This window comes from Semicossyphus pulcher, unplaced genomic scaffold (assembly GCF_022749685.1).
Source record: "Semicossyphus pulcher isolate SPU_LCO1_2020_fin unplaced genomic scaffold, fSemPul1.0.p SCAF_15, whole genome shotgun sequence".
In the NCBI taxonomy this organism is placed as follows: domain Eukaryota; kingdom Metazoa; phylum Chordata; class Actinopteri; order Labriformes; family Labridae; genus Semicossyphus; species Semicossyphus pulcher.
In genome coordinates, this window is record NW_027211659.1 from 17,005,480 (window position 1) to 17,017,055 (window position 11,576).

The following is an 11,576-nucleotide window of genomic DNA, read 5'->3' on the forward strand; positions in this document are numbered from 1 at the left end:
AGTGAGGCGGTCCTGATCCTTGTGTTTAGTTAGTTTTCTTGTTTTAATTGCATAACTTTTGTGGAACTTAACTTCTGGAAAGAAAAATATGGCTTCTACGGATGTTGCTCGGCAGCCGGTGAGTATTTTTTCTCTTTGTGATTGACAAATAACAATGTTCTTGACAGTTGAGCAGGGAGTGTCCGAGGCTAAGTTAGCCACCGCTAGCGCGATAACTACATTAGTGTTGTTTTTCAAATGAATTAAACGGGAGCTCGAGCGCTCATCACACCTATTAGAACATAAACAAGTCTGCTCATTACGTCGACTTATCTCCACAACATTAAATTGAGCTTTTCAACTTTTCAAGAGGGATGCCGTGTTACATCTATCATCCACATACACCGAGGAGGGCGCTAGCAGTCTAACTTGAAACTAAACATTCAACAGATAATAGAGACATAGGTGTGTGCTGCTGGTTAAACGCCGCTGTGCTACAGTTGCAAATGCAACAATGAATACAGTTTCAGGTCATGCTAAATTGGTAAGTTATATTGTTTATGGAGTTTAATAAGCGCCACTTAATTGCTGCGTTTTTGGTAGAGGTTTGGCGTCCTTTCACATTATTGAATGAAGGCATCCGGCCAAGTTAAACAGGTTTTAGAAAAGTTTACAATCATCAAAGATTTGCTGTCATCAGACACTTCCTTTACGTCAGCAGCACCAACTACACCTAGGCCAAATGTTAAATCTCTTCTTATTTGAGTTCTCTGGAGTCTTTCTGATCACCAAGGTGTAGGTCAGAGGAGGGCAGTGGGAACTGGGAAGGTTATCCATTATATATAAATTTAGTATCAACCGTCTGAAAATAGTGTATTAGCTTGGAACATTAGAAAGCAGCATAATTAAGAGTACTGTCTGTCTGTGTAATTCTCTCTCAGGATAAAGGAGCACGGCCCCTCTCCCTGGCAGGACATGTGGGCTTTGACAGCCTCCCAGACCAGCTGGTCAACAAGTCCACCTACCAAGGCTTCTGCTTCAATATTCTTTGCATTGGTACTTATTATACATACATGCACGCTAACACTATAAACACACGCCCTTACTGAAACACAGATAAGACACATAAGATGCTTTTACAAAAGTAAGTTCACTTTTGAGACACATTGTATTATTGTTAAGGCCTGTCAAATAATGTTTTTTTACTCCATATAACTGAGAGTAGTGTAAGTATTGGAGGCTGAAGTAGACCAAAGATCAACAGGGTATTGAAAAGAGAAGGGTGCTAATGGTACAAATCCTGCTGGTAAATATGTGGTTGGATCAGTTTATAACAGTCAACCACTGCCTTCACCGTGTCCTAGAACAAGGCACTGTTCCCCTCCACTGCTCATACAGCTGGAGTGTGGACTTGTAGTTTGGTGTTGAGTCATCCCTGCTCTAGCAGATTAAGTTTCAGGAAAATTGAAGTTGGTTTTGACATCAAAGAGCCAGTTTGTCACTCTCACACTGCTAAATTGAATCTCAGCCATAAGTGCCACAAGTAAAAAATTGTGTCCCCTCTGTTCCTGGTTCTAGGTGAAACAGGTATCGGCAAGTCTACTCTGATGGACACTCTGTTCAATACCAACTTTGAGAATTTTGAGTCATCCCACTTCGAGCCTCAGGTGAAGCTGCGGGCCCAGACTTATGACCTACAGGAGAGTAACGTCAGACTGCGCCTCACGGTGGTCAACACTGTGGGCTTTGGGGACCAAATGAACAAGCAAGAGAGGTGAGAGTGTGTGCGCGTGTGTTAATGACAGCAATGACACACTTTTGGGGTTCGAGAGAGTTTAAATGAATATCAATAAAGATAGCGTTTAATGTCTTTTATAAAATGCAGGGTATCTGATCAGCCCTTATATGTTTGTCCTTCAGCTATCAGCCGGTGGTGGACTACATCGACAAGCAGTTTGAGAGCTATCTTCAGGAGGAGCTCAAAATCAAGCGCTCTCTTCACAACTACCATGACTCGCGAGTCCATGCCTGCCTGTATTTTATCTCCCCCTCAGGTCATTCACTCAAATCATTGGACCTCGTCACAATGAAAAAGCTGGACAGCAAGGTAGGAGAAAGATTGCTGTGTGTGTGTGGTAAAGGGTCAAATCAAATCAGGAGGCTTTTCAATGTTCCTTTTGATATGATATTCCTGAGATTTACAGTAATAGAGCGAGTAGTTTCATATAGTAATTGTGTTATATGGTGATATGAAACTAAATTTTTTCATTGTAGACCTACTTGATAACTGACCTGTTGTTTAAAAGAGGGAAAAAATATGGGTTTACGATCTCATACAACTGGTTGTGTTTAACTGGCTACAAGGCTCGTCATTACAACAAATACTTTCAACTCCAACTTTAACTTTATTGTCCCTGAGGGGAAATTTGTTCTGCAGCCAAGTTAGACAAAAAACATTAAAACACAGAATAATTAATTATGAACACATCAAGTGACAAAGGAGTATGCAAAACCATCATTATAACAAAAATTAAAAAACCATAAATAGTTCCTGGAAGTGAACAGGAAAATGCTTAATCTACAGGGTCGACATTTGAATGTAGTAATTTTATGGCCTGATTGATAAAAGAATTTCTCATCATGTTGGACTTTGCCGCTGGTAGTCTAAATCTCCTGCTGGAGGGCAGGAGCTAAAATTCACCATAGAGAGGATGTCATGGACCCTGTAAGATGTCTCGAGTCTTAGATGTTGCTCTCTTAGAGAAGGCGTAAGACAGATCAGGTAATTTTATGCCAATGTTCTTATTGGCAACATTTATGAACCATTGTAACCTGTTCTTGTCCCCTAATGAGAGATTACCAAACCAGGAGATTATGGCAAAGGTGAGGACAGACTCTACCATGCAGGAGTAGAAGAGATGAATCAGTCTGCTGCACACTCCAAACCAGTTTAGTTTCTGGAGGAAGTGCAGTCTCTGCTGTGCTTTTTTACACACTGCGTCTGTGTATTCTTTAAATGTTAGCTTGTTGTCAATAACGTCACCCAGGTGCTTGTGACACTGGACATGTTCGACCATCTCACCCTTAATTGCTGTTTAAATTGGTAAATATGGCTGCCTTCTAAAATCAATGCATATGTCTTTAGTTTTACTTACATTTAATTTTTAAAAAAGAGTGATCACACCACTCTATAAAATCGACCACCACTGGGCCAGGTTCTGTGTCCCTCACTATGGCTCACTATGACTGTATCATCTGCAACTACACAGCCAAACATGTCCTATATATAAAATAAAGTAGCAAAATTTAGAAGAAGTTGCAAAATATGGTAGATTATAACGGTAGACTATAATTCAAAGGCATTCCAAACATGGCTGTCTTCACTGCAGTGAAGATTATGTGCAACATTTAGGTGAAGACACAAAAGCTTTTTATTTAAAGCTCCTGTGAGGAACTTTCTGTTTGTGTTGATTATGGCGCCCCCTGTGGACAAAGCCGTACCTCTTATCTCTTTGCTGATTTTGTCCTGTACATGCTTAAGTGGTGATTTTAACCAAAAATCTCATCCTGCTTTCTTTAACAGTCGTATGTATCGCTCACTTAAAATTTTGCCGTGAAAATGTACACACAAGCAGCGTCTTGTTGCTGATGGTCTGGTTGGCTTTTGTCGGTCATATAGTCATCAGAATTAATTTCAGTCTGTTTCATCACCTGATAAAAACTCCTCACAGCAGCTTTAAACAAAACTCAGAACGATGTCTTAATTATGTAGCTATAACATGATACAGGAATGTTAAACTTGTCTTAGCCCAACAAACTAGGGAGGAAAACAGGTTTACATAAACATATTCACCAAAACATATTTGATGTTGGAGAGGTGATGATGCATTGACATAAAACATGTCTGCAGTTCTTTATTTGCCTTCTGTTGACATGTCTTAAAAATAGACTGCTGTTGCAGCGTGACCTCCATTCTGGAGAAGAGATGTCAATGTGCTATTTTCTTTTTTTAGTATTAGTCAAAGGGAACTTCGATGGACATTACAGTGATTACATAATAATGTGTATGTGATCGTGTGAAGCACAGTGTCAGAGTTTATACGCTGGATGTCCTTAGTTTTTACTCTGTGTTTTCATGTCGGACTTTTGGGAGAGTTTCCCCATCCTCCCGGCTGAACTCCTCCCTTCGCTCTTGAAGTGGTCACAAACTTTCCCATGCTCTCTGTGTGTAGTGACTTTGTGTTTTTTGTGTGTTTGTGTGATTTCACTGCTCCGGGGTGTCAGTAACCCTGGATTTACGTGTGAATGGACTAGAAGAAGCAGTGGAATGCCGTAATCACCTCACGCACACACACTCGGGTTGTCCTTTTGTGTCACTGTACAGATACACACAGAAAGAGGCGATTGTTGAACGTGCAGCTCTGACAGGAGACAGTCAGTCACTCGGACAGCTGCTGGAACAGATCTGCTCGTGTTGTTTTCTTTTCTCTGCTGGGATCAGCAGTGTATTCTATATGTGTGTATGTGTGTGTGGTCTGGCCTAGACGCTGGTCTAGTGACAACAAATCATTCCAAGCCTGTCTTTGGTACGACAAGAGTACAGACAGACGGACAGAGGGTCAGACAGGCAGGAGAGGAATGTGGAAAAATTTGGACAGCAGAGCGAGCTGCTGGGCCAGAAATAACATCAGTCAGCTTGGTTTACACAACACTTATTCAAAAGTATTTAACATAGAGTAATAAAAACAAATACTGCTGGAATAGTTTACACTTTGGTAAATTCAAATGTTGTTTGAAATTTCTCTCTAATCAATCATTTTTCAATGTGTCTGATCACTGAGATTAACTTGTTTAAGCTCAGATTTTAGATGTCTGCTGCATTCCGAGCAGCTTCTTAAACTTTTTTTGATACAAAACTACATTCAAATTAACAATACATATGATTGTACGACATCATGTAGGCTACAGGCAAAGTGGATTAGACTTTACTGTCTACCTTTTTGTTATATGAGAAGTTCACAATGATAAATTGCAGCCAATAGAAATGATGCTCTAAAACACAGGAAACCCTGTGGCTGCCTTGTCTTACCCCTTGCTGCTCTTGAATTGTTTTTAAACTAGAAGGAGTCTTTAAGCTGTGAATTTGGAATGTATCATTTTTTTTCTGAAGCAAGAGATAAAATCTTATATAATGGGCCTAAAGAGAGAAGAATAATGTACCCGTATATGAACATGTATCCCTGCTTTCCGTAGGTGAACATCATCCCAGTGATCGCCAAAGCCGACACCATCAGTAAGTCGGAGCTGCACAAATTTAAGATTAAAATCATGAGCGAGCTTGTAAGCAACGGGGTGCAGATCTACCAGTTCCCCCTGGATGATGAGACCGTGGCTAAGGTCAACACTACGATGAATGTAAGGAAACACACACACACACACACACACACTTAAAACACCCCAAGTGTAGAGTCCTTTCATAGGTCCAGGTCAGGCTCGAGCAATATCACATGAGAGTCGTAGGCACGAGGCCGCAGATAATCACAGCAGTGCTGATATTCAGTACAACATCACGACCCTGAGTGTGATATTGCTTTAATACAACAGTTATACAAGCAACCCAAACTTTCTCCTGCACTCTGTAGCTGTGTCCCGATCCAGGGGCTGCAGCCTTCGAAGGCCATATTTCAAGGCAGGTTGTGTCACAGCAGCGCGTCGAAGGCTATCCCAATTCGAATGCTCCTTCAGTTGCGGCCGCCAAATGTGTCCTCCTTTTCCCGGGCGACAGCGTATCCCAAGATGCATTGCGTGCATATTCAAACGAGATTGTAAGACTCTTACGCAGCCTGGGAATAAACTTTTAAATGTGGAAGTTCTCCATCAAGTAGCTGTTACACATGTTTAAATAAATGAAAGGGCCCTTGCAACAAATAATCTTTAAAATAATAGGTTAAGTTACGTGACGTTAGTTAGGCTAGCTAGTTAAGCTAGCAACCTGTTGCTAGGCAACAGGAGTGGCGTTTGGTGACACAAGGCTCCATAGACCAGACCGTCTCATTTCAGTTTGGCTTTAACGGTCTACGCAGGCTATGAATGGAGCATCCTCGGTGGACCACCTCCTTCGAAGGCTGCAGCCCCTGGATTGGGACACAGCTTATATCAGTACTCATGGAATGCCTCTTGTCCAATCAGATTACTTGGTCAGAACTAGAGAAACTGTGGTATAATAGAAAATAACTCATTAATATGCGTCATACTGGTACCCCTACTCTTCCCACTAAGGTCTATGAGGCAAACGTGACAGAATTTTGACTATACTCTTCTATATTACTCAAGGGTTTACAAATCTATATTTTTATTTACAGTCAAGGAATAATTTCTTTTATATAATTTTGCATTTTTAGTCAAAACCTCAGTTTTAAAGGTATTTGTGGATTTGTCAGTTCCTTTATCACAGCCTGTCACATCTACTGTATACACTATATTCCCATAGGTTTGCAGTTGTTTTATTTTTAGAGTTGAACCTCCATTTTTTTGTAGCATCAGCAAGGTTATAAAAATCTACCTGTGAGGGAGTTATGCTGAGGGAGCTGATTTAAACATTGGTGAATCAATAAGTATATAAATATACTTTTACTTGCCATTTTTGTTAACTTTAAACGTATAATAAAAACAACTGTTTGTGTAGGGTCATTTGCCGTTTGCTGTAGTGGGCAGCACAGAGGAGGTCTCCGTCGGCAACAAGATGGTGAAGGCGCGTCAGTATCCCTGGGGTGTAGTCCAAGGTAAGATGGGCCACTGTTTGATTGTGTTTCCCTACACTGCTGTTCTTATAATACCTACCATCTCTCTGCCTTGATTCATTAATTGGAATTCTGTTCATCTTTTCAGACCTACATTTTTTACCCCCATACATGCCCATGTAATTTGTAGGAAATTTGTAATCATGTCATTTGGATGGCTAACCATTCTCTTTGTTCCATATTTATCGGTTTGTGTATCAGTGGAGAACGAAAGCCACTGTGACTTTGTCAAGCTGCGGGAGATGCTGATCTGCGTCAACATGGAGGACCTGAGAGAGCAGACGCACACTCGCCACTACGAACTGTACAGACGTTGCAAACTTGAGGAAATGGGTTTTAAAGACACGGACCCGGAGTGCAAACCCGTCAGGTAAGCAGCAAACCCATAAACACCTGCTTGAAATCAGTCCAACATGTACAACTAAAATGAAGTATATATAACGTGTGTGTTTGTGTTTGTGTGCGCAGCTTGCAGCAGACGTATGAGGCAAAGCGTCAGGAGTTCTTGGTGGAGCTGCAGAAAAGAGAGGACGAGATGAGGCAGATGTTTGTGCAGAGGGTGAAGGAGAAGGAGGCTGAGCTGAAGGACGCTGAGAGAGAGGTGTGTACACTGTTCACCTTTGACCTTCCGACTAAAATGTTTTTTAACCCCTCAGAAGTTGTAATTTGTAAGTGTACTCTACAGGAAAGCCTAGTGTTGCGTTAAGGCTTTCATATTGCTACATAGAAAGGCAGATCTCTGAAGTCTTGATGCTTGTGTAAATGCAGGCATCTGTGTAACTCAATTCTTTTCTGTGCGGGTGTGTTTCAGCTGCAAAGTCGTTTCGAGCAGCTGAAGCGTCTCCATGCAGACGAGAAAGCTGCTCTGGAGGACAAGAAGAGACACCTGGATGAGGACCAGAGTTCCTTCAGCAAGAGGCGAGCTGCTGCCCAGCTCTTGCAGGCCCAGAGCCTCACCGCCAACGGCAAGAAGGACAAGGACCGCAAGAAGTAAGAGGCTTCTGAAAAAAACACTAATCTGCCTGTAGATTTACACATATACAGGCAGAGAGGGTGAAATGAGTTTTGATCATTCAGGATACGCTGACTAAATTAATGTGGGGCAATAAATGTGACAGAATAACTAGATTAATCAATCAATCATCATTACGTCAAAAAGGGCCTCTTAAGGATTCACTGGACATTTAAGTTGCTTAAAGACAACCTTTAAAAAAGAGCTTTATAATAAATTCAGTTTAATACAAGTAACTATATGGACACTGCCGTAAAACTGATCCTAAACTTCCTCTTGTTTCTCTTCATTCAGCTCTGGCTTCATGTGAAGACTTCGGGACGTGAAGTACAGCTCCAGTTTGACCAATATAACCAGTGACTTTCTGCCTTTACCCCTCCCATGCCCTCTGTGGCCAGTCTCAAACACTAACCATGAAAACCCCACACAGACCAGCCGTGTGTGAGCAGACGTTTGATGGTGTGCCAAAGTTTAAAGACTGTGTGTTCACTTTTTCTGAATGGTATTTTTAATCTTCTTTATGGCTTTTATACGTCTGTGTAATATTTTATATTTATCCTTTCACTATCATGTATTTCCCCTTTTCAGTGTATTGATCCTCACACAGCCTCCTCACTAGGTATTTAACATTGAACAAAGGACTTGGGCAGGTACAAACAATACATTATAAGGGACTGCTTCAGTTACTGTCAGTGTATAATGTAAACACTCTTAATGCTTTCTAATGCAGGCGTATTACTTTGCTAATGAGACAGCCAAACATCTGTAACATGTAATATGATTTAAACCCCTTTCAGACATACACAACATGGTGAGATTTATGTTTGAGCTTCATCATCTTTACAAATGCCTGAGTCTGTAAAAAAAGGGAAAGAAACCTTCAGGCTTTGCCTCATTCGTTACAAGAACATGAGTCACCATCAATTTTCACTCACCCACTTGTAATCCGACAAAATGCCTCAGACACAACATATCAGCTCGTTATTTTTAACAACATTCCGGCAGCAGGGTTTTAGGTCTTTTACATAATCGATGACGTCGATGAATTCATCAGGAAATCAGGGTTTGTTTGAAGAAGCAGAGGCGAACAGGAGATAAACAAAAAGCAACATTTGATCATATTATTGATCACATTATTTATTCAACTCGCAGCTGTTTTTGAGCAGAGCTGTCGCTGCTGCTGCGAGGAGGAATTCATTTAATGGATCTGTAGCTAAATCCAGCAGGGCTACAGGATCCATGTCTGAAAAGGGGCTTAAGAGATGATTTGTGAAGGTTGATGGAGTGCATTAACCATGAGGAGTTGTCATACGCATACTCATGTGGCATTATAATATCACTTGTCTGTATTATGTCTGTCTTTTTCACACCTCTTTGATGCTAAAAACTCTATTTTTGAGCACCCCAGCATTACAGAAACCAGAAGGAGCCTCACTGAATCCCCTGTTGTTGTTCTAAAGGAAACTTGTTGTCCAATCACAGCCTGACAGTTTACTATGAGGGCGAGGCTGATAAGGTACATGTTACAGCATGTATTTATACATATATTGTGTTTTACTCGCTCCCTGTATTTTCCTATTTTCACACCTCAAAGCATTTTACAGAACAGTACAGCGTAAACCAGAACACTGTGCTGCTGCTCTCCAGTAAACACTGCCACTTTATATACTTACACTAGTGCTCACCATGTGTTAGTGCCTTATCTGTGTGAAGCTCACTTAGTAATACACTATCCACTTAACTTGTACATGCAGGGAAACACACTGATGCCTAATGGAGTAAAGCTTGTCAAAGATACATTTTTACTACACGTGTATTTAAGGAATAAACAGTGTTATTTTGGAGCTTTTTTCCTTTCTAAATAAATCTTTGTATTTTTGTCATTATAAACTCTGCTTGTCTTTATTGTCATCTTACAATACGACATCTGCCCTAATCATTGTATCCAGCTTGATTTTGAGCAACACAATTATAATTTTGGTCCTGATACTACTTTGTAATAATGTTGAACTTTCTGATGTATCAAGCATCCTTACTGGGAAATTACATTTAAAACAGTTTTTCTACATTGTTTAGATGCACCTCCACCAATTGCCAGAGGTGTTCAAGTATTAATCTGAAAATACTTCTCAGTTACTAAATTGGTTTAACTTAAACAAGTTTTTTATGCGCAATGATGTTAACGTTAGAAAAGTAAAAGTACTCATTGTACATGTTAATATCATGAAATTATTGTAAGCAGCTATTTAATGTAGGTTGAATCTGTTTAATGTGCTTAAAGTGGAACCACTTTATATAAAACTAATAATACTGTGTCATGATAATGTATGACAGGCTGCACGGTGGTGCAGTGGTCAGCGCTGTTGAAGATTGTTGAAGAATTTTTGTAGTTGTAGAAGATTCCTAGTTTGAACCCTGGTTTGCACAAAGTGGGCCTTTCTGTGTGGAGTTTGAATGTTCTCCCCGTGCATGTGTGGGTACCTTCGGTTACTCTGGCTTCCTCCCACAGTCCAAAGACATGCTCGTTAGGTTCATTGCCTGTAGGTGTGGGTGTGAGCATGAAAGGTGGTCTGTCTCTATCAGTCCAGGGTGTACCCCGCCTCTCGCCCAATGACAGCTATCCCAGCAGGCTCCACCCCCCCGCGACCCTGAACAGGATAAGCGGTACAGATAATGGATGGATGGATGGATAATGTATGATTTGAAAATCCATTCTTTCATTTTTTAAACATAAATTCCTACCAATCTTTCACATAAATGCAGTGCAGTATAGATGTTATATTTAGTCATGAAATTAAAGTTAACTGAAACTGGGCTTTTGTTGTCATGCATCCCAAACATTCTCCTGCACTCTTCTTATTTTGTTTGTGTCTATGGTTACCACAGAGCAGCCACTTTGAATTAAGTACATTTATCAGTATGTTTTAATTCATCATCAACCAGTGAAATAAGAGTCTGTTATTCGATTGAGGTACTAACATGAATATTGTAGACATACATGTTCTGCTGTAATATTTATTAACAGTATTCAGAACATCTGGCAGAGGCGGAGTGATACACAGAGAGAAAAGTCCCAGTGATGTACTCTATATCAGCACTCTTAGGATGCCTCTTATCCAATCAGATTATTTGCTCCGAACTAACTGTTATCCAACCTCTAAATATTCTTCGGACAATCATATAAATAGTGTCGTATGCAAAACATTTAACACAAGTGCAGTTGCCCCACCCATCTATGTCTATGTCGAGATATGCAGACAGACAAACCACCAGACTCTACGATTGGTATGTGGTCACATGTAAACGGACACATCTGGTGTATCACAATACTTCAGGATTGCCTGTGATCTCTGTTCCTCAGTGAAAGCCTCTCATACCTCGTGATCAGGTCAGAGGTCGAGTTATGGATTCACCTGTAACTATGTCACCGCACAATACAAGGCTTGTCTTGTCACACAGAGTCTTTCCATATAAAGTTTCTGGGGGGATTTATGTTCAAAGTAAGATCTAAAGTGTTTTTGTCCCAACAAGCACGATTTCAGTGTTTCCAGTAATGCAGCAAAACCAGAGGACAATATTTGAAGTCGTTTTCAGGGCACATCTCCTGACCTAATTCCTCTCCACCCCTGTGATTCATTATAAAAGAATCTCTACTGTAGAGACATCCACATTTCTGTCCCTTTTATCACGCGGTAAGAGGACAGAGGGTGATCACAAGCTTCCCTTTTGCTTTAGAGGAAGATTTAGGAAACAGCAGCAGCTTAACATCCTCCCTGCCCACCACT

The 11,576-nt window shown here is 40.7% G+C and overlaps 1 protein-coding gene across 1 annotated transcript; it reads left to right on the top strand.

Annotated features, from left to right (window-relative positions):
* The first annotated feature begins 1 nt into the window (after window position 1).
* On the top strand, window positions 2-9,675 carry septin10 (septin 10). The gene is made up of 10 exons (XM_069662899.1): window positions 2-118; window positions 921-1,035; window positions 1,558-1,753; window positions 1,900-2,086; window positions 5,233-5,394; window positions 6,665-6,761; window positions 6,981-7,149; window positions 7,248-7,380; window positions 7,591-7,769; window positions 8,086-9,675. Exons 1-10 carry the CDS (start codon window positions 89-91, stop codon window positions 8,099-8,101), a joined length of 1,284 nt encoding a protein of 427 aa, XP_069519000.1. The 5' UTR covers window positions 2-88; the 3' UTR covers window positions 8,102-9,675.
* Window positions 9,676-11,576: the final 1,901 nt, after the last annotated feature.